The sequence below is a fragment of the Charadrius vociferus genome, unplaced genomic scaffold (assembly GCF_000708025.1).
Source record: "Charadrius vociferus isolate BGI_N301 unplaced genomic scaffold, ASM70802v2 scaffold162, whole genome shotgun sequence".
Taxonomy (NCBI): domain Eukaryota; kingdom Metazoa; phylum Chordata; class Aves; order Charadriiformes; family Charadriidae; genus Charadrius; species Charadrius vociferus.
In genome coordinates this window covers 2461221-2488678 of record NW_009647236.1, presented here as the reverse complement: position 1 = coordinate 2488678, position 27458 = coordinate 2461221, and the positions used below count along the sequence as shown (strand labels likewise).

General features: G+C 46.8%; 1 protein-coding gene across 1 annotated transcript in view; it reads right to left on the bottom strand.

The window, feature by feature from the left end:
• The window catches only part of IGSF11 (immunoglobulin superfamily, member 11), a 145601-nt gene that overhangs the window by 141 nt on the left and 118002 nt on the right, over nt 1-27458 (bottom strand). The window contains exons 3-8 of the mRNA XM_009879953.1: nt 4888-5051; nt 3463-3670; nt 2484-2639; nt 1361-1483; nt 980-1130; nt 7-306 (exon numbers count right to left, since the gene is read on the bottom strand). Coding sequence (XP_009878255.1) covers nt 7-306; nt 980-1130; nt 1361-1483; nt 2484-2639; nt 3463-3670; nt 4888-5051 — 1102 coding nt within the window. The remainder of the gene's footprint in view (nt 1-6; nt 307-979; nt 1131-1360; nt 1484-2483; nt 2640-3462; nt 3671-4887; nt 5052-27458) is intronic.

The window sequence follows — 27458 nt, the reverse complement described above, 5'->3', positions numbered from 1 at the left end:
TCCTGAGGGGACGGCGCCGTGCTGGCCGTCACCACCAGCGTCTTAGGGGGAGCCGGGGATGGGTGGCCACCATTGGCATAGACAGGGCGGGTGCTTGTGCTCCCTGAGCGGGAGAAGGGGGGCTGGTGGGCATCGTTGCTGTTGCTGAAGCGGGTGAAGGAGTCTGTGGCGTGGTTGGCTTTGGGGTCATTCCAGTAGCGGCTGTTGTAGGTGTTGGAGGAGGTAAGGGTATCATTCTCTGATGAGGATGCGTCGGCGTGGAATGTCTTTGCAGCGGAGGAGCATTTGGGTGGCAGGTCATCCTCCCTGGGAAGGAGAGGGTGTGAGGGCACATGGAGGATGCTTCCACACTTGGCTAACATCCCCCCCGGCCCCTGCCACAACCTGTTGGGGTCAATGGTTCAAGGTGAAGGACAGCTCCAACGTGAGCCAGCATTGCTCCTTGGCCTTTTGCTCATCCCTCTTTGCAGGACCCACCTCTGTGCACATTAACTGCTCCATGTGCCCCTAGCGCTGAGGCAAACAACCCACACTTATGCATCTAGGGGGGCAAAACCAGTGTTTGTCACAGCTGCTGGTACTTCACAGGCAGTCTAGTATGACTGTACAAACAATGAAGTTGATCCTCCAGGGAGATGCAGGAAACTGCCAGAGGGAAACACTGGCTGTAACACCAGAGAAGATCACAGTTGTGTCTCCAGAGCTTTTCAGCTACCACTGTGTGGTACCCACTGTGGTGGGTCAAGGTCCCCACCACACCACTCTCCTCCAGAGCTAACAACACCAAGTCAAAACTCTCAATAAAGGCAATATTGAAAACAAAATCTGTCATTACCATTCTTCTCCCTTCATTTTCTGGGCATATACGGACATCTTCCCCTGGCCCAGGGGAACACAACCAGGATTAGCAAAGTGAGCCAGCTGCTGCTTTTGTTGGGCAATCAGAGGTCCCCTGCCACCAGATTTCCCTCACCCTTACCTTATCTCATTGGGAATCTCCTCCTCCTCTTCTTCTTTGTGTTTATTTTTCCAGTAAAATAGTGCCACGGCCACCAACACAATGCAAACAACGAGCACAACAGCACCTGTGGCCACTGCTCCGGCAATCAGGCCAATACTCCGGGGGTGGGCTGTGGGAATGATTGGACAGAGAATGGAGAAGAAATCAGGGCTGGGCTGTGGCCATCCATGAGCATTTGAAGCTACCGTGGCTTGGGAGGGGGAAAGGCAATGTCCCCATTCCAGGGCACAACGATCTTCTGATAGCGAGGCACATGGTGGCTCATAGCAAACTGAGTTACACACTTTACTGTCACAAGACAGAAGCAGGTGGCCAAGCCTCCCTTGGCAAAATACTTACGTGCAATGACTTGCAGGTCCAGAAGGCAAGTGCTGGTTCCAATGGCATTTGAAGCCACACATTGGTAAAGACCTGAGGACACAGTGCTGATATTTCGGAGAGTGACAGTGCCCTGGACTTGGTCTAGTCAGAGAGAAAAGAAGGATTTAAATCCCTCCCCCCCCTTGAGGAAAACCATGAAAAGGCAAAGCCCGCAAAAAGAGAATTTTGGTGCGAGTCTTTCTTAAGAGAGAAATAAATTAGGAAATAACCTTGAGATGGAAGCATTGTGCACACACACACACACACACAAGATTAGGTCTTAAGGAGCTTACACTAGATGTTTCTTTTTCTTCTTATAGATTAATTTCTGCAAATGAAAGCTTGGTACTCTCAGTGTTGTGTGAGAAAAGGCAGGAAAGAAGAGATGTGCTATACCCAGATCTATCTGCTAAATTTAGTTCTGCCCTGCAGAACCCCTGCTCTCCCATCCCTGAGCTCCCCACCCCCCGCTTTGCCAATTTTCCTCATTCTTGAATTATGTAGAACTAAAATGCTTGCGTATTATTTAAATACAGCAAGATAAAGGGCAAAAGTACAGCTATCACTACTTGATCAGGACACCTACACCAGGAAATCTTATGAATAGGACGTGGAGTTGGGCAATAGCTAGTCTGATCAGAGCCTTGCTTTTCCACACATCTGAATGGCAACTCTGGCAGTAACTTATTGGAGAACAGTGACCTCAGTGTGAGAAGCTGGCAGCATTTTCCTGGGATGAGTCTGCCTCCCTTCTCCCAGTTTCCAATCTATGAGACTTTCATTTGGTTTAAAATGCAGGTGAGTCAGCAGCTGAAATCTCCAGCCACATGCCAACATCTGGCAACCATGTTCTGTCTCTTCCATTCAAACAGACCCTTGTTCTTCAATGGGGAACGTGTTTCTGTACCAAAAAAACATGAAAATTTAAGTGGCCACTGGAGGGGACCTGGTCCACCGTGGGTTCTAGGAATCTTCGTTCCAACAAAGTGACCATGCAAGTGGTGGCAGACACTCAATGAGCCATGCCACCTCTGGCGGCTCAGACAAAGGAAAGCCCAGGCTGTCACCTGGGAAATAAGAGGATAATCAACAGAATGAGCACCTTGTGTGGCAGTTGGGGGCAACTTGGGAACATTGTCCAGTTTCTCCCAGAGGTATGTTGGCCGGGGGATGCCTTCTTCTGAGCTGCAGGTCAGTGTGATATCGCTGCCCACGTCCAGGGACCCCTGGATTCTGCAAAGCGGGGCAGAAGGAGGAACTGCGAGAGAAGAGGGGAAGGTGACAGCAGATCAGGAAATATGACCAAACAGTGGAGTGCAGGCTTTTTCTGGACACATGCTACTGGGGAAAGCAAGGACACTGGCATGAGCTGTCAAGGGGACAAAAGGAAGGCAGCAGATAAGAACCCATTAAGGTTTGGGAGGTGACAATTCACAAAGATTCCTGACCCACCGGCCCATCAAGGTTACAGACTACTGCTGACTTTCACAGGACCCAGTTCTCTTAGATCCCTCCCTAGCTGGTCCTCTTAGATCCCTCCCTGGAGAAAAAGAAGGTGAACATTTCTGTCTTGGAGACAGCAAGGGAGGTGAGAGCTAACAGAGCTGCAGACAGAATTTTTGGTGGTTGGGTTTTGTTTTCATATCCCTATATTGGCACACGCTCTGAAGTATTTAACATCCTACAGAGCATCCAGTACTAACTGCTTTCATGAAAAGGAAGCAAAGATCTGAATTCATTCTTGTCTTCTGTTACTATGCACAAAACTCTTATGGTCCCTTCAGTTCTCCAGGATGCTCTTGCACTTTATTCATGCTTCTTTGCAACTCCACATCACAATGCTGCCACAAAAGCTTTCTCTACACCATATTTTAAAACTCCATTATACGCTACCTGCATATGAAGCCTATGTGCCCTACAAACTCCCACAATAACCACAAGGCAGCCCACCCCTCACCACAGGATGTCCATGGGCTCCAATATATACACTACCACATTGCTCTGCTATGATGCACTGTCATGCACAGAGGATCCCCTTGTCCCTGTTCCTCCCTTCTCCCCCATAATCCCAATAAACACACCCAGGACAGTAAGTCCAATGACTCCAATATTCCTGACGCCTCGGTCGGGCAAATTGTTCACCAAACACTGGTATGTGCCAGTATCCGATAGCTGAGTGTTGTTGATGAAGATGGAGGCACTGGTGGTTGGCATTGTCACAGCAAACCCCACTCGCCCATAGAACTGAGGTGCGCCACCAAAGATCTGACCCCCTTGGTAGAGAATAACCTGGAAAAGAAAGGAAGTCTCAACCACCACTCTGTAGGAGCTGAGCAAGGAGGAAGAACAGCAAGCAAAACATGGGCTTCCAACGATGAAAGGACCAGTTCCTAAAGCATCTCTAAATAACCAGACCTCAATATACAGTTGTCCCAGGCAGACCCATCATAGCTGAGGTCTTTTCTCTAAAAGGGGAACACAGTCTGTAGCCCAATTTATGCCAATAAAAATGCTCACAGAGGTAACAGATCAGATAGACACCCAAGTCTTCTGGCACAGCTGAATTGGCAATACCAGCCTGCTTCATAGTCATTACCCGTCTGGACAGGAACAATGTAAAGAAGCAGAGACTTTCTGTAGGCCAGTGAGTACTTTGCTGGAGAGCATCTGCCAAGTGGGCAGTATCATTTTGAGTCTCAGCCAGTAAGATACTGACATGATTTGACACTGCTTACTGAAGACCATTGGGGTGAACTGAATGGCAGGCAATGCAACTCTTGAACCTCTACCAATCAGACAGCTTATATGGCAGCTTGTACTCAGACCAAGTCCCTGAGGAACAAGTACTCTTCAGTGCAGGTTCTCACAACTGAATATCAAATGTGATGGGGGCAGCATGGCCCAAGTCAGATGCATTTCAGAGCAATGGCATTATTCTGCTGTCAGAGTACATGGGCAAAAACCAGGCCAGCAGATCTCAGGTTATGACTCTTTTACCCACCACGATAGACTCTCACTTGCCAATATTCATAAGAATAGTCTTGCATAAGTAACACACAGTGAAAAAGTAAGAGGGGAAGTAAAACGGGAAATGAGTCTTTGAGAGGCCATGTGTTCTGGGCACATTTTAGATACATTTCACAGGTTTAAGCATGCAGCTGCTCCCAGATCCTCCAAATCCCATACCCAGAGCACCAAAACCTGGATTACTTCTCCTGTGCTCTTTTGAACGCACAAAACACCAGAGATCCAGGGCAGCCATACAGTATCACATAGACCTATCCCAGTTGCACATCCATGCACAAGGACACAATGCGCATCAGTTAACAAAGTATTGAGGAAATCAGATTCATGTAAGAACCAGAGGGCATGTTCAGCAATGAAGGGAATGTTCTGGGACAACCAGACACTCAGCATTGCAAAAGGACTACATCCAGATCAGTGTGAAAAGGGCGACGAAAATGAAAGCCCCAAAGAAGTCCATGCTCCAGTGAGAAAGGACCTACCTGTTGAGGCTGGTTGGCGTTAGAAAGAGGAATGACCATCCAGATGACATTAAGGTTAGTGAGAGCAGCGTTAGTGGTGAAGGTGCAGGGCAATACTGCTGTCTGGCCTCGGGCAACCTGGATACTCCCTGAACTGACTGACACCTCCAGAGGACACACCAGACCTGGAAAGAGAAGGACACCCAGTTCAAGCATTTCAGGAGAGGGACACCCAGTTCAAGCATTTCAGGTGGCCCCATACACATGCAGGTCATGACAGCAGCATCCTGTTGTTACACAACTGTCCCTTACCAATTACTTCAGGCTAAAAAGAATTATATTCCTCCCTCAACAGATCAGGCCGCTTTCATGCAAATGCAGATAGGCAGCCCTTTTAAGTGTGAGCACACTAGTTTCAGAGCCTCTGAAAACAACAGGTTTTGTTTAGGCAATGGGGAAAGAGCTATAAGAGCAGCCAAGCTGTGCCTAAGAGATAATGAAGTATGTTTTCAAACCCATCAATCTTAATGATACCCAACATCACTGAAACAGAAAAGGAAGCAGCATTCTAAAAGTCTTCACCAAGGGATAAGAAGAGAGAACATGTATCACGAAAGAAGAAACACAGTTCTCCCCATACTTCTACCCCTTATAAAGTCCAGTATGAGCAGAAACATTTTAGTGTTATTTTTAATTTAAAGGGTTAAAAATCTAAATCTTTTTCAGCCCAGGTGTTTCTATCTAGCTAGTGAAAAATGACTACTGATAATGGAGGATCTCATCAAAGCTCATTTGTTTTCCAGCATTTCCACCATTCACTTTGCATTCCACACAGGCTGGACAGGGCTCAAAGCCTGATAAGCCCCAGCATCCCAGTGCAGCAGCTCAAGGCTGCAGTTTTTAAACTGCAGGTCACACAGGAAAATATCTCTGTTCCTACTGCCAAAATCTTGTCAAATGAAACTAACCAAGGAGTCACCTCCACCATTTTGAGTAGCACTAAGTTTCTTTAAACCATTTTCCCAACAGAATCAAACTATTGACTACAAAAAACATCTCTCTCTATGACAGTTCCCTACGTTCTTGTTCAACACATGTGGAAGGCTGCTGGAGGAGAAGGCAAGGAGTTTTCAAGCTCCAAGGCAATACCAGAATATTGCTAGCACCCAGGTCCTGTGCTCTTGCTGACTCCAGGAAGGGCCACCAGCAAAGTTTCTATTTGCTGCCAAGAGACACTAGTTTGCTGAAGGAGAAATGCTCCATGAGAATAGGTTTCTATCTGAACTACAAAGAAATCAAACAGGCTAATTTCTGAGAAAAAGGTGAGTGGTCTCCTATACGCCTATCTGCTGGGATCCCTCCCAGCCTACCTAACAGAGAAATGGGGTGCTCAGAGCCTGGAAGCGCTAAGCTTCAGACACTAGAGATGCAAAGTTTCTAGCACCTGAACAGCTTATGATGAGTTCTTGGGTTTGGACTGACTTCTCTGAAGCTGCAATATCCCAGGACCTTGCAAATCCTCAGCAACTTCCTCCAGACTTCCATTCCCTCCTCCGTATCTCCCACATCCAAAGCCCCAGGTAGTTCCAGCAGGCTCAGAAGTACTTCAGAACAGAGCCAGATAAAATGCCATTTTAATGTCTCCAAGTGAAATTAATGAGTTTCTTACTTTGCAGAAAAAAAGCCCAAACAATTCTGACTTTCCTCACAGGCTTGGAACATGTTTAAAAATTTGTAACGTTTTGGAAATTCCTAGGGAAACAGTTCATCTCTGGTGCTAACAGCTTCAGAGAGTTAGGTGCCTGGATGAGGAACAGCTGGTGAAAGTTTAATCCATCCATCTCCTATGCAGAGCTGTCAGCAGCAAGTGGAAGTAAATAATTTGAAGACGCAGTAATAAGCATCACCTTTATTACAAGGAGTCTGCTTTCCAATTGCATCTGTGGTCAACAGACTGGGAATGGTCTGGGACTCCTAATTTGCTTATGGCTTGCTAGGCAGTGGCTGTAGCCCAAAAACCAGAAGTGATCCATGTCAACTTTGGAGATGTTCCTTACTGAATATAGCCCTGACAAGGGATTGGTTTTTCTGCAGGCCTAAATGTGAAGGTTACATTGCCATGACTACTCATCCAGTCTAGCATCATCCATGTGCTAAACAGTGTGCAGGGAGTCACAATAATTTGGACATTTATTGGGTTAACCTCTCTGTCCAACATGGTGCAGAAAGGTCTTCTGGCATGTTCAGCATAGATTCAATGAGATGCTCTCCAGGAGAGAAAAACCAGCTACTCATCTGATTTGGAATAGCAACATGTGTTCTTTAGCCCCATCCCTTATCCCCTCCACTTTCCCCTCCAAGAAAACTCCCCACATTCAAATTCCTGTCATTCAGGAAAAGTAATACTTAACTGTGAGTATTTGCTAATAGCAATTTTACTGGACAAGTTAGAGTACAGTTTGCATTGCAGGGTTAGCTCCATCAATCACTCAGTCACTAAGATGATGTGATTTTCATACCTAACCACCCTCTTGCTACTCCTAATATTTACTATTAGTTGATTGCAAGCATCCTGCAGAATAACAGAAACACTAAAATAGAACACGTATAATTTCTTCACTGTAAAAATAATTTTCAGTACATTTGAGAATTTCCCAATCTACTTATGAACAATTCAAAAAAGGAAAGGAAATACATATTATTCCCTTTGCTCTGCCTGTGCCCCCCTCTCTCCTTGCAGCACCACACAGCCCTCATAATCTCCTCCCTCTTTCAAGGCACCATAGCATCCCTTTTAATTTGAATGCCATGGAGTGGTTTCTGGAGGGGGATGGTGAAAGACTAGGGAAGAGCTGAGGTCTCCGTCCATTGCTCTTGCCAAGGGGAGTCGCTTTGAACCTGGGCATGCAAGATGAGCACCCGATGCCCACCGTGCTGTCCTTTCTCTGTCTTGTTAAACCACCGGGGAAGCTCCTCAACTTGCCTTTGCCTCATGCATCCCAGGCCAAAGAGCAGCTGAGAGGCCCTGGGATGCACACAAGGCAGGCGGCACTTAAAGAGGAGGGCTCGTTTTGTTAGGCTAAGTAGCACCTGCAGGGCTACAGCTGGGGAAAACAAACACAACCGCTTCTGACAAGTGAGATCAAACAAGGCGACAGGGGAGTCAGGACACCAAATGTAGACAAAGTCCTCTTCCACCAGCATAAATAGGGAGGTAGGCTGGTGTGTTAACAGAGCACCAGGGGGTTATTACTACAATGTGACTCCTCTCCCAGGCAGACAGCTGAAAGAGCAAAGATCAAATCCTCTTCAGAAACTACAGCATCTTTCTTTATATCTCAGACTACTAGAAAATGTACCACACTTACACATGCACTTGTCCATCTATGCAAGTAGCTACGTGACTGCATCCTTCCACACCAATACTCATGGCCCAAAACACAGGTGGATGCACACAAAAACACATACACTTATAAACCTGTATGCCCAGGAAGGCATCTAGTAGGAAAACTCAACCAAATTATACGTGTTTAAACACTTCAAAATTAGGAGTTGAAAAAATGTGGCTTTGCATTAATGTGAAAGGAGGGAGGCAGGGGAAAGAGGGAGGAAGAGATTTCAAATTTAGCATATCTATTGGGATAAGGATTTTTCAATGCAGCCTAAGGAATGAGGACTTGAATTCCCTTGGGTAGATATAAATGCAAATATAGATATATGCACACACATACGCCCAGTGTACTAAGGCAAATTATACATAAGAGGTCAGAAAAATCAAGGAAAAGATGTTGTAAAGGGTCTCCTTCTGCAAAAGTACACAATCCAGACCTTTTCTACGTATTCAGAGAAGTTTAATGACTTGTGAGAGACAACAAGGATCGATCACTACCAAATAATCTCTTAGAATTGGATTACAATGGCTGTTACACCCTCTCTTGCATGCGCAGTCTTCTTACTTAGTAATTAAGCATCCCTGTAACCTGCATGCCTGGAGGAAGAGCAGAGTACACCACTATCAGCAGAAAGAGGAATGGGCCCTTCCTGTACACAGGACACTTTGATCTTAGCTTGATTCTGCAAACAGTTTTCTCCTTTGATCCCCATGCAGCAAGTTCCCATCTCTAATTAGAATGGATGCTCCATTTTTTTGTTCCCCATCAGGGAACCAGCCAGCAGAACGATGTTTTGGCTACAGAGGCTCTTTTAGAGTTTCTTCCTATTTCCAGGACCAAGTAATTATTCTGGCAAGAGATCACTGATTTCATTTTTGATGGGTCACTATTGCTTTTTCAAGTAGCACACTCAGCTCCCTCTCCTGCATCCATGAAAGAGTCCATGTAGATAGTTCATGCAGCTTGACACAAGCACGTAGGGCCCAGTCCCACGACCAGCATTTGCCTCCCTGCTGGATATGAGGAGGAGGAAGATGCTGCCACGTGTTTGCTAGCTGCCTTGCAAGGTCTGCAAGCCTGAGAGGCTTCAGAATATATCAGATGCAGCAAAGCTGAAAGACATGAGCACATCTTAGCGCTTTGATTCATACTAAGTTGACTGAAAATGTTCCCAGCTCCTGCTCACCGCCACACGTCTCTGCCAGAGATCACAAGCAGGACCAGGAAATCACTGCAGCTGACAACCCCGTTAGTGAAATGAGGACTTCCACCACAATCACTTCACATCAATAGGCCAGACTGAACATGAACAGCTGATGCATAAGTCACCAGTCCGTATCACCATGATGACAGATGGTCACAGACCACAAGGACCTCAGAGGCTGTGCCTTCAGGAATCACTGTAATCACACTGTTGAAGTTGTGCTAAGGCCACATCGTTCTCTACTGCTGGATCATCCCCAGCACCTGGTTTGCAGAGGCAACCATGCTCAGAGAGATATCTGGGTATTACCGGGTGCATTGCAGTACAGTGCACAGAGAAATTCTTTCCCCACTGTATTTAGCTTAGGAGTGTTGATCTCCACAGAAGAATAGAAGTTTATTTGGAGGGTCATTCATGCCACAGAAGTCAAGTTCTTGCCCTGCCTCACCTTCTGGAGGACACAGTCTACTTTGCAAGTACCCCCAAGAACTGTTGGCAGTTTGGTAGCATTTGGCACCTGATAACAGCAACCTCTTGATACTCAGAGGCGTGGGAAGCTGAGCTAGCATGACTTTGCGTACGCAGAGGCCATGGTACAGGTTCACTCTGCAGTGCTGGCAAGCCAGGGAAGCAAATGGCCAGGGGAGAAAGGAAGGAGGGAGGTGTGAAAGGGATGAAAAAACCCTCAGCTGTGTGCATTCTCTGTCTTCAGACCTCCAGGGAAAGCATGCAGAAATGTGTGTGGCTGGAGGGAAAATGAAAATAAAGCTTCAAGCTGTACCAGCTTGCATCCAAAACCCAGCGAATGGCTCCCCCCAGCCCAGTGCAATTAACAATCCTGTTGCCATGTGCTGGGGAAGATGCCTTTGGCAGTATGACATTTTGGGTCCCTTGTTAGAGAGGCAACAATGAGGTCACTCAAAAGTTTCAAGAATAGGGTAGGAACACAATGTTCGATCTGGCAACTGCAGGCAACGGAGGGAGAAACTGCAGAGCAGTCTTTTTCCTGAGATGAAAGGAAAACACAAGTTGCTGTGCCTTTGGCTTGCCTCACATTTGTGAGTCTGGGACCAAAGCTGCCTTCTGTGCTAAAGAAGAGAAATGTTTCCCACCCCAAGTGATCTGAGTTACATTGCTGACTCAACACACTGAGCAGCAGCAAAACCCACAGCCCAGGAAGGAGTGACCTACAGCTGGAGGAGACAGTAACAGATGCAGGGAGTACTTCTGCCACAGGACCTGCTAGTGCAGCAACCATTCAAAAGCCCCTGAAGGAGCCTGACTTGCAGTTGTAAGCACTGATAACATTGAGGTTATCCAGCATGATATGACAGCACCCAAACAGGCTGCTCAACAAGCTGTCTGAATACTGGTCTTGCCCATTCTCACCAGAGGCTGAGTAACCTCCTGTCATTCTAGATGTGCTACACTTGCTAGTTCAGAATCTATCTGACCAAAACCAGTATTTACCCAGCCTAGTGTCAGGAGGCAACTTGTGGTAGACTCCATTCTGCTTGCGGAACCAGCATCACCAAGCACTCCAAAGTAGCACAAGTCTGAGTTAATGCCCACTGTCTTGGTAAAGACCTCCTTGGAACAATTGTACTGGGAGCTGGGAGCAATGGTGAGAAGAAGGGAGGGCTCCACCACACTACAGATCTTCTGCCAGCTCACAGCAAGGACAAGGCAAACTTTGGTCCAGAAACCAAAGCAATTGCCTCCATGCCCCAGGTTGTGGCTACATGTTATACAGGAGCCTTTTCAGAGAGCCTACGGGGCATATTGAGGACACCCAAGAAAATGTCATTCTTCTGTGACAAAAGAGGGGCAGAGACTTTCTAGCATAGCTCCTCTTCAAGACCCAATCAACACTGCCTAAGCCACTCCCAACAGAAGTTTTCCTAATTTAGTCTTTAAAGCCCCAGACAACATCTGTACTGTGCAGCACAGCTTAGCAGTCTGGTCCAGAACTGAGCAGCCCCTGCTTTCTTGTAAACCCCAGAGCTCTCACCCGTAGTGCCTTTGGGCCCCTGCCCTTTCCCCTCTGCAATGCAGCCATACAAGTCACACTTGCCAATCTTGTCCCTTCCCATTGTCCTGTCCAGCTCTTTCTGCATACCCTTCACTATTCCCGTCACAAGGATGGGCAAATACATAGCTCAGAGATAAAAAGAGGAGTTGTGATTGAATAGGGTTTGGCTGCATCAAACTTTGAATATCTCTGATACCAGAATTTATTGGGAGTAAGCCCATTCCCTTTATTTGGATAGGCTCAATATCCCCAAACAAGGCTCATGCTGGTACTTTCTGGCTGACAGGTCTAGCAATGTGATAGTAACCTGAGAGTGTATAAGACAAAATAATTTCCAACACTTTCCTTCCTATCTTTGCTGGCTCTGCAGGACAGACTGGAACAAACAGCAGGAAAACTATCACATCTAGCATGGTTTTAGAGAAAGACCTCTAACACAGGTGTTAAACCTACACTGACGCTAACTTTTCCTCTGAGGTCTATACAGTGTTACTCTCTCTGTTAAATGCAGGTAAAAAGCCAAGTTAACCTCTAAGCACCTTTATCCCTGAAGAAACCATCAGACACAACTGGTGGTATCTAGTCATCCCTCCAGCATGGAGCCCCCCAAGTAAATAGATCCATTTTACCACAGTAAGAGCAATCTCAGGATTGCCACCCACCCTGTAGGATATGCAGGCTAGCAGACACTAATCCAGGGAGAAAACACAATGTCAGCGTCTTGAACTTGAGCCCTGCGGTGTTTCTTGCCAAGAACTCCACCAGCTGATCAGGGACATTGGCTACCTGTAAATCTGTGCTGATTGCACCAGCCCTTCCCCCTTATCATTTATAACCTCATCTGAACTAGACAGAAAGATAACAGTGAAACGTCCTGCTGACCCACTCTGCCCTGGCCTCAGCTGTTGGCCTGGTGAATAATGGTCACTATCACCCCTGCCGTCCTCCCTTTTAGAAATAGGTCTTTCTCTGCAGACCAGCTGGGAGGAGGATTTCAAACAAATGTCTGATCAAGATGACACAGAGCACATCTCCCTGCCCCTGACCTCCTCAACCTGCAGCCGTAGGGGGGATGAAAACTGGACTTTAAGGCCAAAGAAAAGGCAGGAAAGCTTTCAGCTATACATGCTTCAAGAATGGTGTCGGTTCCCACCCATGTCCTTGTCGGAGGAGCTGGACTAGCTCTTGCAGGGATAGAAAAGGGGCTGTCATAACACATGAGCCGCTGAACATCATGGAGGAATTTGATTTCTTCTGAATTTCTGCCACAGACTCCCTGGGTCCTGCTGAGGAGACCGATCAGCTCCAGGTATCCTCAGGGGGTCCCTAATAGAGCGAGATCTTAATTTGCTCAGGTTTAGACCTCAAGGGTTTGATTTGCTGAACTGCTGAGCATTCAAACCTGCTAGGGAAATCAAGAGGGGCTGTGCTCTCCATGTAGCAGGGATCACATTATGTTAAGCTCTCCGTGTAATGTGAACAGTACTCTTCCAACAGATCTTAATGCTTGTGTTTAATTAGTCACAGTCTTGAAATGCAAAAGAGGCTTTTGAACTGTGAGAAAATCATAGTGCTAGAGCAGCTTGCTAACATGTACAAATTTGGAACAAGATCCCAAAATGGGTTTATAGATGCCCTGGTGCTAGCAGGGTCAGGGGCCTAGTGACCCAGATGGTCCTTTCCAATTCTAGACCCCTTCTGTGCTCCCCGTGCTGACTTCTCTTCTGTGTCTCTATCCAGCCTGGCTGGAGCTGCTAGGAGATCCACCTTCTTCACAGCTCTTGTAGTTGGGATGGTTGCCTTGCATCTCTGCTGCCTGGGATGCAGTATGCATGCAAGTTAGTGAGAAAAAAAAAACAACTGCATTGTATTCTAGCAAGATTATAAAAATAGGAAAGGACATTGATAGGAACAAAAATAGCATCTGCAATGACATTAGCTAGGATAAAACTAATCAATCGCTGTCCTCTGGGGCATGTGTTAATCCCCTGCCCATCGTATAGTGTTGCACAATTAGGTACATTATGGAAGGTTGGAAGGTTTAACACTTCCCTCCAATGCATGCGGCGTTGGCTGGAAACAGAGACTGCTGCGATCTGAGCTGGCAGTCCTTGAATTCCCAGCATTAGCAGAGGACTCAAGGAGCAGCTGCGCTACTGAGGTTGGGGAATTTTTTGCTTTAGCAGATGAACAAGACCAGAGGGGACCCAGAGGTGATCAAGAACTCACTCAAGTGCTCACTCATTGCTCCACGAATTGAAAGAGTGGAGGAGTGGGTAAGCCTAATTCAGCCCACTCTGTGGGACCACTTGGTGCCAACTTTGCCCATTCCTGGCTGTGCCCAGAGTCAGTCATCAATGACTCATCCCTCCAGGACTCAGGTGGGCAAATCAGGAGCATGCAATCTTCTACAGAAGATGGCTGAAGGCCACAATGAGGAAGCATAGCCAAGGTACAAAGAGGGTGGTGTGTCCTTGCGACAGGGTGCCAGTCATTTGCTTCCCTCTTAAGGCCCTCCAGAGATCCCTGAAGCACCATTTTCCAAATCACAGGCAAGGAGGAAAGTGAAAGTTTAGCTGGGCACAGAAAGGTATCTCTCTATTCTTTGTTTTCTACAAAGCTGAGACTGGCAAACATAGTCTCTCCTTCTTCACCCCTAGTCCTGTGATAGACCAGCTCCGGGGAATCCTGCTGCAGTAACTTAAGATGTTGTCATCCTCTGCTGCTTGCCTTGTCGCTCAGCACAAGGTTATTGCCCCAAAACCAACAACAGCAGAAAGGAAGCTGTGCCTCCATCTCACAGCCAGGCATTAATTAGCATAACCTGCTGAGGAAGGTGTAAGGACAGGCTAACTTGCTTTGCTGTGAAAGGGGAAAGCTGCATTGCAGACGCGCTGTCCTGTTCTGCACACTGCTACAGTGGAGGCATCATCCAACACTAATAAATATCCAGGGGTGGGAACATTTTAAATGACCATGGCCAGTCACTTCAGCTGAAGTTACTTGGGAACGAAAGCTTAACAAATGTTCATGCAAGCACATTTAAGGTGGGAACTTCAGCTTGAGTTTGCAAAGAGCCTGCAACAACAGCTCAGAGCTGCAGACTTTCCCATTCATCTAGCTCAGACGCCAACATTAACCTCCCTCATCCCTCCTCTTAATTATCTCACTGCTTGTCACAGCACATCAGAAAGGAAAAAGCACCTTTTACAGCAAAGATTTGTATCTATGTTACCTAAAAGACAGAAAAGGCACAGAGTTGACTGAGAGCAATGAAGGCATAGGCTGGGTTCATTTTCCCGAAGCAGGTTACAAAACCTCGCAGGAGCCAGCTCTTCACATTTGGGAAGCACTACCATGGCCAGTCACTGCCTCTGAAAGCATCCTCAAGCAGCCCCATGGGTATCTAAAATCACACCTGAAGCTAGCTGAGCCCACAACATGCAAAGTACAGGATGAGGCTTCATGGTATGAGATGAGAGCTGTACGTAACTTGCTTATCCCAGAGCAGGAGTCTAATTAGAGCTCTTCACAGGATCTAAAGCAAAAATAGCCTCAAGTTCTCCCCTACGCATCCCATTTCTTTGCTGGTGTTCTCCCAGCACAGCCCAGTCAGCAGAGATGTGTCGCGCTGCAGATCAGTGCCATGTGCTGGCAACAGCACGTGACATTGCTGACACAGCAAAGTGGCCTCCTTCGGGAGAAGGTGTCCACTGGTGCCTCTGCAAAAGAAATGTATCTGCTCCCAAGACTGGGGAACAGAGAGTCAGGGTTAGGAAGCTGAAATTAAAACAGGTAGGCAAAGCTGTACTAAGACACTCACTCCTATTTTCTGTTTGCCGAGCCATAAAAAATACATTAACAGCCCAGCAGCTTTGTAAATGATTTATGGTCAAAAGAATAAATTTCTTCCTTCTCTCCCGGTTAAAAAAAAAAAAAAAAAAAAAAAAAAGAAAAGCACAGCATAGTGATAAACTGCTTAATAAGAGAAAACAACTTGAGGTTCAAATATGTTCAATGGTATATTGAGTGGGAAGGACAGAACCCATAATGAATAAGATTAAAGCCCAGTAAGGGGAGCTGGCAGAGGGGAAGGCAGGGTGAATGGGTGGGCAGGTTGATAGGACTCATGGGTGGGTGTGGAGAGGCAGGAGTGTGGGGTGCAGCTGCATGGGAACAGAGGTGAGGATGGGGGAAGGAGAACCAGGTCATTAGTGACTTTTAACACTTTAACACAGGATGCATTGAGAGATACGCAGAACGCATATCCCTCTACCTCCTTCCGCCATTGCAGAAAAAAATGCCATTGAAACACAGACTGCAAACTTACACCTGAGCAGCTTTTTCACCTACCCTGACACAAGCATAATTAGGTCTAACACCAGTGCAAACAGCCCCAACCTAGAGTTCAACTATGGTTCAACTACTTATATCCCAAGCACCAAGATCTATGTCCATCCTCCCCAAAAAAGAGGAAGAGCAGAGGGTGACGAACAGAAAAGGGACAGTGCCTGCCCTATTAGGCACAGGCTGGGTGAAGATACAAGGACACGTTGCTGCATGGCTCCCTCCCTGCAGTCACCACTGATATCCTCTGGCAGTCCTCCAGGAACCTCAGGTGGCCACATGAAACCCAGGTCTTATTGGTGATGCTGCATCTTCCAGAAATGATGAGGCAGGAAGATAACAGGAACATGATGCATTCACCCACCCAGATGTTGGTGGACTTCACCCATGCATGCAGGGGCGCATGTATGACACAAAGCACACTGAGGTCACGCCAGGGCTTGCATCAGCAATGAGTGCTCCAAGGAGCTGGGACTTCCTATGTGAGAAAGCTTCCCGGTAGGAGAGAGCCAAGGCTGGGCCAGGCCTGGCCAGACCTGGATCAGCCTGGAGAGAGGCAGAGGGCAGCCCCAGGAGGGAGAGATTGGGGGAGAGGAATGAGGGGCTGTGGTAACAGCATGGGAGCTGGGATCAGGGTTAAGGAACCAGGGTTAAGGGGACCATGAACAGTGGGGCCTGGGGGTAGGAAATAAATCCCCAAGAAATGGCCCCACGTCTCCAAGCCAAATGCAGGACAGCTCCCCCAATGCTTCCTAGGGTACCCACCTTACCTGCCTTCTCCCATTACCAGGATATTCCAGCACCATCATCACCCCATAGTTGATTATGACAGCCTATGGGGGGTTACGATGGGCTGGTCCCTCAACAAAGGTGTGCCTAAGGCAAAACAAAAAAAAAAAATAATTTAAAATAAAAGCAACCCACAAAGACACAGAAACTAGACATTTCTGAGAAAAAAAGTTTTCATTTATAGACTGATCCCATTCTCCTTGAAGTCAGGAAGGACTGTCACCAGGATGAGTATCAGATTCTTAAAGGATCTGGTCCAGCAACCCACAATTTTTGGCTGAGGCAATGCCAATAAGTCAACTACCTGCTTTCCACCCATTTTGTGTCTCATGTATGAAACGTTCTTATCCTATGGAGTACACAAGCTTTGCAAGTGGAAAGATATTTGGCAGATGTTCTTTGGTGTTCACCGTGCCTTTGAGGTCCCCTAAAAATTTTCCTGCTCTGTGACTTGGCTGTGAGTCCTGCTTCACCTACGCTGCTGCCTGCATGGCCAGCAGAGTGCCCACAGCTGCTCGGCCAGACACCGGCGCCCAGGCTGATTTGATTATGCCCTAGCAATTCCACTAAAGGCAGTTAAATCACTGAAAATACACTCGATGTTTAAAAATTAAGCACATGTTTAAGTACCTTGCCAAATCGGGGCTTAAAGGTCTAATCACATTTGCATCCATTTTGATAACAAAACTCCTGTGGCCTGCTGGTATGAGAGAGCCTTTAAGTGAGAACACAGCACAACCACAGTGAAACTTCCCTGTCTCATACATGATGCTGAAAACAGGCCTGATAAAAGCACACAACCACAAATTTCAGTCTCCAAAAGCAGTCAGACTGAAACTAGCTTTCATGGGGATGTTCAAAGACATTAGACTTCTGTATCTTAAACTTTGTTAATCCCAAACTACTTTGGATTTAAAATTATTAAAATCATTAAAAACAAACAAACAGAAAAGAGACAAAAAAAAAGGCAGGCTCCTTTTCATTTAAGTTTAGAAGAAAGGAAAACCCAAATTTGTCTTCTGATCTGGCAAATGTCAGGTCAGTAATTGAATGTTGCAGATTATGGGCTGAGCTGTCTGAAAGAGGTTGTAAAAGGACAATTTTCCACTGGGGAAAAAAAAGAGTTTTCATTAAAATCAAAATAGGTTGTAAGAATATCAACTTTGATGACATTTTCAGTGAGTGAAGACAAAATGAATCCCTTCAACTTTCCCATTTAATTATGGTAATATTGGCACACTTCAGTTCAATAAGGGAAAACCACTTTATTTCAATCCATTTAAACTTTTGCCATATATTTAGATATTACATAAATTCTAACTTCATATAATTTTATTCAGTAACGGTAGTGTTATATGCACACACATACTTAATATGCTGTGGCCTTTCAACAACATGTGAACAGCATCTTTTCCCAATGTAAATTTCCCCTGATTTTTGTTCCACCCACTAAAAAATCCGGACTCTCACTGTGATGTGAAACGAAACAGAGAGGACACATTAGGACCCCCCTGGGACAGAAGACCAGTTTGTTACCAGCTTTAGCTACAAACAACTCCAGCCCAATCTTCGCACGGGAACACCCAGAGTTCAGGAGCCGTAGGTGTTTCCATGTGAACTTTGGTCCTGATGTTGCTCAAGTGGCCAGTGTCAGGCACAGACACTTCCACACGTGACCCACAAGAACACATCTACTTAAGCACTTCGGTGTCCTTTCCCTGAATGAGACTCGTTTCCTCTTCCCCATCCTGAGGGAGCGCCATCTTCCCCACCTCCCTGCCCCGAAATCCAAAGCTTTGGTGTGAGCGTCGCTGACTATAAATCAATTCCCTGCTCTCCAGTCATTTGGGCTAATCATTCCCACATTGCATGGTGGAAGCGGTACCAATAAACAAAATGCGCACAGCCAGATTAATGCAAATCTGCTCTCCGTCTGCTGCGTGCCCTTTTGACAGGCAGGTACATGCCAGCACAGGGCACAAAGGAAGACACATCCTAATGCTGGGAGGACCTCCCTGCTCACAGTGTACCCAGGACTGAGGCGTCTGCAGCTCTAAGCGTCCTTAGCTTGATCGTTGAGCCTGTTTTTTCACAAATGCTGAGCATACTCACCTCCAGCAGGTGCCAGCCCTCCTGCACACTCTAGTTGGGTACCCAGCACCATGCTGAAAAAACACAAGTGCAGGAAGTTGCACTGGTAGCTCTAAAATACACAAGCAGGTAAGAACCTGGGGCAATGCAGAGAGTCTCCATTTTGCAGTGAGGAAAACCAAGATGGAGAGAGGGTATAACTCACCTAAACACCATGCAGTGGGTCAATGGTGAGACAAGAATAGGACTTCAGCACCTGATTCATGGGCCTTGCTCTGCCTATTAATCACGCTCTCCACCACTGTGCCAAGTATTAGTATTGATTTCAAATTAACACACACATTTCTTATCAAGGAGAAAAAAATAGCCAAGAAGGTTCACTATGTTCAGCTCTGTTGGAGGCCAACATCATTGTAAGAGCAAACGCCCTGCCCCGAAGTGCTCCAGGCTGTGAGGCACACAGCACCACCCTCAAGGAAGTGTCAGATGCCCACAAAATGCTCCAGACATCTTAAGGTTTTAAAAAAAACATAGAGTATCGTCATAACATGCTTGAAACGCAGGAAAGAGCCTTTGTGAATGCAGCTGCTGCTGTTATTGTACATGACAACGTGCCTCCCTCCCTACCACCTTCTTTTCTGATGCCAAGTCCTGAGAGTTAACACTGGGTGACCAAGCCTCACAGTGCTGTCTGATTTTATGCTTGCCCTCTCTCATTCCCTTCTCCTGATGTCCTAAATTCCCTTTTACAAGAGCTGCTAACTTTTGCAAACATAAAGCTGCTACAGGCTTCCCTTGTCTTTTAGAGTTAGAGTCTCAGGAAAACACTTTGCACATTTTCCCTCCGTAACAGATGCAAGGAGCTGCTTATGCCCAAGCAGCAAAGTACACAACTGCTCTGAACTAAGAAAAATTTTTCCCTGCACAGCTGGCTCAGTTTTTCACACAGATGTTGTCACTCCTGCCAGGCCTAACAGCACACAGAGCAGCATTAATATGAAAGAGCCCGATTGGACACTGGTTTAACAAGTTGAAAATTCCCCAAGCACAGCCTGGATGCTGGGTTTTCCTTTTCCTTTCCTTTTTTGTTTTAATGCACCCAGGGCTGGGGGGGCGGGAAGAAAAAAGTAAAATAAAACAAAACCATAAGCAGCCACTGAAGGAAGTCTTAGCTTTTCGGGGGTAAACTCCCTTTTCGAAATTCAAAACACACGTGTTAATCTTTAATGTTAAACCCTGGATTAAAAATTCATTCAAAAATCTCACAGTTTGGAACACTTACAACTCCATTGCATTATTAAAATCCCAGATCAGTGCTACTCTGCATAAAGAAGTGTCTCCAAACTCTTCCCTTTCTCTTGACCCTTCAGGTACTCACTGCTCTCCCCACTTGTCCTTTAAGCTCAGAGAAGCCTTGTTGTGGTTCCCAAGAGCTGGGAAAGACTCACACCAGGGGTCTCCAGGTCCTGTTTCAGAGTACAGCCAGTCACTCAGTGGTCCAGGGGAGCAAACCCAGAGCCAGCAGGAACAAGACGAACGCTTCCAAACAGCAGTCCCCTGTTTAGCAGGGGTTAGTGGTGGTGCAAAGTCACAGATTGACTCAGCCTGTCCACTTATGCCTTTTTGAAGCCAGATCCTATGCAGAGGTATCAAAAACATCACCGGCCTGAACCTTCATCCAAGTGCCTTGGCAATGCTGAATAGGACTCGCACCAAATTTTGCAGGTCAGCCTGTTGAGCTTGCTGGTGCCTGAAAACACCCCCAGTTCAACAAAGTGATGTGGGACGCGAAGCCCCAAGGAAAGAACCATCTGTGCCTGATGTGATCCAGGCTGCCACAACTCAGTGTGGCAGAGGACCTTTTCCAGAGGACTCACCAAAATGTTTTGCATCTTGGAATGAAGAAACTGCCCTGTGCCTTCTTGCTACGAAGTTTCCCATTTAGAAACACAGGGCACGAGGCTGAGCCCTCAGTTTTACTCACTTTTTTGTGCTTCCTTTTTATTTGGCTGGGGAGAGGGGACCGAGGGGTGAGGCAGCATGTGCAGAGGTGTTACAGTTTTTTACAAGTATTTTTGGATCCCTTTGCTCTCTTACAAACTGCAGTCTTAGAACACTGCAGCAGGCTGAGCAGGAGGTTTCCATTTCTAGAGTCTGTGGTACTACATTGTTTACCTTAAGGGGTAAAACTTAATTTTTAAGCATCCATGTTTTGAACAGCCACCTCAGCACACTTGTGCTAGCAGTTACCATCACGAAGCAGTCTCTCTCCTACCCCCTTTCCTGCACTCGCAGGCTCGTTTCTTTCAAAATCCTCCACCTGAGAACATCCCCAGGAGGCTGCCCTCACCTGCAGCCAGCTGGGTCCACGCCAGATGAACCACCGTGCCAGCCGAGGAGAGTGCTGCCCACGCACCTCCCGGGCGAGGAAGGTGCACGGGTAGCAAGCACAACTCTTGTTGTGCCACCCCTGGGGAGGAGCCAATGCCTCTCTGACCCTCCAGATGCCATCGGAGGAGAGGACCTCTCATCTGCAATAAAGACTGCTACCTGCTGTGCAAAAGGTACCGTGTGAGACCAAATATGCTGTGCTGCACCATGTCACCAGACTCTGGACAAAGGTGATGCAGTCTGTCCCTAGCTTTAAAGAAGCACCTGTCATCAGGGAGGAAAAGAAACAAAAGAAAAAACACACAGAAGAGATTAAACGTGTACAAATCGCACTTATCTCTCCCTTGTTTATCATAACTTTTCCTGCCATAATTGCTAATGGCAATAATAATAATCACTGTAGTAGAATCACGCTTTGGCTTCTTTCCCAGATTCTCCTCTTGTTCAACAGGCAGTGAAGTCATTGTATACCCAAAATTTCACAGACACCTGGTTTTGCAAGAGGGTCCCCACCGAGAAAGGTTTTGCCAGCTTCCCATGGAAGCTGAGAAAACAGAAGAGGAGTGGAGGAGAGCCCTTGTCTCCGGGACAGGGGAATGACAGGCAGAACGGAAATAAGGTGGCAAATCTCCACTATATTTGCCAAGAGTGGAAAGTAAGGAAAGGAATAATTATGAATGAACATGCAATCCAGCACACAAACAGTCCTGCTCACATGTGCTCCCTCAGCAGCATCTGAGCACCCCTGAGACCCAGGGAAGGCAAGGAGCAAGAAGCCCTTGTGCAGAGCTAGATGTGAACCCTCACCCTCCAGAACCCAGCTTGGTAGTTCATCTCCCAGATTCTCTTTCCTTCCATAAATTCAGTCTTCCAAATTCATGTGCCCATCAAGTCAGATTACAATTAAGACTCTGTAAGTATGGCAAAATATATTCATGAACATCTGTTTGAATAATAAGCCTGAATTTTCTTCAACAGTATTCACCTGACCTGGTTTCCTTGTGTTCTGCAAGTGCTCACACCAGCTCTCCCCTGTTCAAAGATGATGACATGAGGGAGATACTGCTGCACACACTCATGTAAACATGAAGATGGTTCCGGCTGGTGGAGAAGGGCTTTCCAGCCTCTGGTGTGCAGACCTTTCAGAGGTTGCAGGCTACTTCTTGGACTCTGTAAAAACCAGCCTAAAGCCAGAAGGGTAAAACTTACTGCACCAAGGCCTGGCCTACCACTGAAAAATCTGTATGCGGGTTTGAATCCTGGGCTTGGCAGTTTGGACTTGCAGGGAAAAGAGGGTAATTGCTTATGGTGAGACCATACCTGATCCTCTGCCTGGTTGCCCCCAGAGGTGCAGGTGAGTATCCCTCCTGCGCCTCATCCCATTGACTCCCCCTCAGATCTGCCCGCATAACTGCTGCTGTAATAGCCCTCCCACACTGACCTGACAAGAAGATCCTTGTTAGTGGGTAAGAGCAAGTTTTTTTCTCCTGTAGGTCACACTGAGAGGATCAGGTTAAAGAGCAAGAATTCTGAACTGATGTCCCTCCCTGAACAGAAGCAGGGACAGCCTCTGACCTCTCCATCCACCTCAGCATCTGACTGCAGCCTCGCTCCCTGCCTCCATTTGCCTGGCTGTGAATTTGGGCAGTGTCCCGTCATCACACCAGCGCTCTGTGCTGCTTGGGCACATGGTATTGAGGGAAGACAGGTAAACAAGCAGAGAGACTGATGGAAGGAGCAGAAACCATACCCCGAGGTCTACATGCAGGTTGAAAGTAATAAATACTCAAAGCAATAGATTGCAAGCTAAAATATGACCCTGGGAAAAACATTTCATAAAAAGCAGAGAGGAATAAACTCAACTGTATACACTTGATGGCCAACCAGAGAGAGATCGTGGAGTTAAATCAGCATGGCTTAAAACACACACCCCACAGAGATAGATGGAAAGGCTGCCCACAGGATGCCTCTGCAAGAGCCCCATGTCTGCACACATATTTTGGGTATCTCTAAGCAAGATGTGGAATGGCTAAAGAACAATACCGCAGTACAACAGTAGTCTCTGAGCAGGAGGAGCTAAGAGTCTGAGGAAGACCAGCACCACACTGGATAAATCCTAGGACAACAGAAGCTCAGAAAGAATTGTCTTTTGAGGCTGCCACAGGGATGCTATTTATTTTCACAGTAAACATGGGCCACAGGGAAGGAATTCAGCTCTAATGACAAGGTGGTATTGTGGGAGGCTGTGCTGTACTGAGACTGGCACAAAGTTGCTGACCATTCAGGGATGACTTTCATCAGAGGAACAGCTTTTTATAACTGTTTTCCCAGCTCTAATTATAGTAGGACCTACTGATATGTATTTCTACACTCATCACAAAATGATGAAGTCTTTTCCAAGCTCTAGGAAGCAATATAGTAGTGGAGGAAAGCACTTCTGCTGGGCTGGAAGACAGCATTGCTTCAGACAGCACATGCAACAACAATCCATAACCACAGAGGACAGATGAAGAAAATACAGCTACCTTTGAAGCGTGGCAGTCTAACAAATGAAAACAAGCTCCCATTAGTCTTTTGGCATGAACATCACTAGCTCAAAGTAATTAAATGGGTTTGGTTCATACTTTGTCTTTTAATTGACCGAGAGGAATGGTGATGCTGCCTCCACATCCCCATTACATCTAAAATGATGACTAGCAGCTCAGCAGTTCCCTAGCAGAGAGAGAAGAGCCTTGGGCATCCGCTCACCTACCCTCTTTCCTACAGCCCTGTCAGTGACCCTCATAAATCTCCTCTCCAACACCAATGTTGCCCCCCACCAATGAGACCCAAGAGGACATGGTTGAAAGTAGCATTGTGCCCACCACTGCAACAGCACAACTGGCCGTGAGAACCACAGGAAGGGGCTGAGAGGAAAAATCACGCCCCCAAGTCGAAGGGCATCATATGGATCCTCACTGCCCGGGACCTGCGCTCACTTTGCAGGCCATACCTCCAGCTCTGTGCCAGTAAGACGGCAAACATGGGGGGGTGGGATGGGGAGTGGCAGCATGCAAGTTCCCTGCCATGACAGCACCTTCTCCCCAGGGCAATGGAGTCGGGGTGCTCGCTGGAGCTGACAAGGCCACGCAGCACCAATTTGGTGTTTTGCATCCTCCAAGAAGCGAAAAACAGGAGGTGGCAGGGTGGTTTTCCCCCTGCTTTCTGGACACTTGGGTTTCTGACAGATTTCTCTGTGAGGGACTACCCAAAAGCTCCACGGAGCTGGAGTGTCAAACGTTAACACTCAGCACTTAATTTGTGGTGCAAATCCTGTCAAACCCGATCGCGTCTCTTCGCCCCTCCGAGGCATCCCAGGCAGTCTCCACTTCTGCAGGGGGCTGAGGCTTTAAGGAATGACCAACTGTTAAAGCGAGCCTGCAAACCGGCAGGATTCACAGCGTATGCTCCAGCGCCAGGCATGCCCTCTCCCCTCTCCTCCCCTCCCTTGGCTCCATGTACGTACACAGTGGCCAGTAGGAAATACATCTCAGGAGGCTTAATTAATGAACATATTTGAAAGCTGCAGGCTTCATCACACTAGAAGAAAAGAGCATGAGCATTAGCATGTGAGCATGAGCTGTTTGGGTTAAGAGAGCAGGGAGATGGGGCCAGAGGTGCTGGCTGGCTGGCTGGGAAGCATCCCAAAAGGACAGGACCCTCTGCAGAGATCTGCCACGCTCATCTGTACCAGACACAAAGGTACCAGAGATGAAGGAGCCTTCTAAAAATGAGGGATCAGGCAGGATTAAGTGGGAACCCATAAAACATGTCATATGCTTCTTTCTGCGCCCTGTGAAAGGAGAAGGTGATCACTGTGGAGGAAGGGAGGTAGGAAATGAGATAGAGATAGGGAGATACATCAAAGGGACAGAAAAGAAACTGAAGAAAAATAGATAGAAAAATGCTAAAAGATAAATGTAGTATGTTTTTAATTTGCATGAGAAAAATAGTTCTCTTTTCCCCACCGATCATCTTTATTAGCAACAAAATTTGCAGCGAGATCTCAGACTAGCTATCTAGCTATGACAACAGCAAAGCTCTGAAACAAACTGCTCCGGGGAGGCTGTGAAAACTCCACCTCAGGCAGCTTTTAAAGGCAGGGTGTAGGGCTGACTGAGATTTAACCACGTACTTTGCCTGGGCAGCACACAGACCAGATCAGTGTACCTGAACTTTTTGCTTACTATCCACTATCTGATTTTTGGACAGCAGCTGCATGAAATCGCTGAGTTTCTAAAAGCTACTATTTACTACAGTTTACCTACATAGTGCTCACCTCAGTCTCCCCAGACCACAGTCCACATATCAATGGCCTAAAAAGATGCCCCAAGATCTCCTCAAGTTCCTGCAGTTCTACTTTTGTACGTGCTTCAACTGCAGGGACAGACTCCAGCTGATGTGAAGGAGGCCACAGAAAAAAAAGGATGTGTAGGAAGCCCGCTTCGGCCCAGGGACCTACATCTTGCTCAGCAATAGTGCATGTAGACACACTAGAAGGGGCAATCTCCTTGGTGCTTCCAACCCCCCTTCTCAGTCCAACAACCCACTGTCCACCATCTACACCAACATACAACACTGAGCCCGGAGATGGACTACATCAGGCTTGAACTGTGTCGTTTTAGGTCTTGGCTATGAGCAAGGAAACCAATGACAACACCCTGAGCAAGGGAAGAGTTTAACTGCAAACAACCTTCCTTCCTCCCTCTCTTCATGACACTCCAGGGAGAAGGTACATGAGAAAAGATGCCACCTTGAACATCTTTCTCTGAATATCTGCTGTAATCCAAATTCCAACCAGTAGCCCAGTTATAGGGGTAGATGAGCCTGAGGCAAGACCCAGCAAAGCCCCACTGCTATTGGAAAAGTGGAAAAAGCAGAGGCTGACCTTGGGCAGAGAACAATCATGGATAAGAAGCCTCCTGCTGGGACCACTGGAGCATGACAAAAGGTCTTAAATCTCCCTGCCTGGCACCATTCCCATTTAAAATCCTTCTCACTTCTCAAGCCAGCAGACTTGATAAGAGAAGAACACCTTCCTCCACATGCAGTAAGGAAAAGAAAGGGGAAAATCTCCTGCTTTTTCCAGGAGAGGAGGGTGGGTTCTGCTTGCTCAAGCTTGCCCACTTACATGAAGGTGTGAGCAGCTGGGAGGTGATGTTCTCTCCAGCTTTGGCTTACCAGGCTGACACCAGAACAAAGCCCATCCACCAGCTCTTGGTTCAACAGCTTGCCAGACTGGTGGCTGGCTTCAGTGCTCAAGAGGTCACCAGCTTAGCTTGCACGGCTGATACCAAAGCACATTTCTACCTCAGTCACTGTGTTTTCCTGCAAGTTTCCTTTCCAACCTTCTATGCAAATATCAGCACTTGTGGCTATTTATGTTCTTGGGAAAGTAACTGCCTGGAATGAGGGAAACAATGAGAAAGGAACACAAGAAGTAAAGGGATGAAGAGGAACACAAGGAATAAGGTAGATAAGAGTTTTCCAGCACCAAACAGAGATCAAAAAGCAACAAAGGATTCCTTTCCTCCCTTGACTTCTTTCCAGTCCCCTTTTCCCTCCCTTTTCCTCTCAGTGAAAACTGAAAGCTGTGTCAGAAAAAGATTAAAAACCACCTGTCCCACTTTTTGCTCCTACCCTGACCATTTTCCATAAAAAAAATGAAATGAAGAATGTAATGGAAGCTTCTGTGAAACAGTCTTTCATTAAAACAGCTATTTTTCATCAACACATACAGCTGAAGGAGAAACCTGGACCAGCTCCACATAGCATTTTGGAGACACAGGCTAGCCCCAAACCCACAAGTATTTGTCTTCAGCAGAAGGAAAATTCAGACACAGCATGAGTACATGTGTCTATACTAGGTTTAATCCAGTTAGCATGCTAAAACCGGCAGGGATGCCATATTGGAAAGAACATTGTGTACTTTCCTGATAGCAGCCTCGCAGTGAGACCTGTGCTACCAGATCCTTCCTCTGACACTGTTACTCATGCTGAACGGAATGGATGCAGCAATGGCATCACACCCTCATTTACTCTGGCAGACAAAATCCCTAAATGCACTGAATCAGTGCTATAATCTTGTCCAGCAGCTATCAGAGCCCCAGCTCCTGGCCAGGAGCAACAGAGCAGTTCATGTACATGGGGCTGCTGTCAAAGGCACACATCTCTGTGAGGTTTGTTGGCTCCCTATCTCCCACTTGCTGGGAGGAAGCCAAGATGCAGGAATTTGTGAACTTGCTAACTCAGCATTTCTGCCTTGCTAGCGCAATGTCTGCACATGGCCTTCTGGAAAGTCTTATGA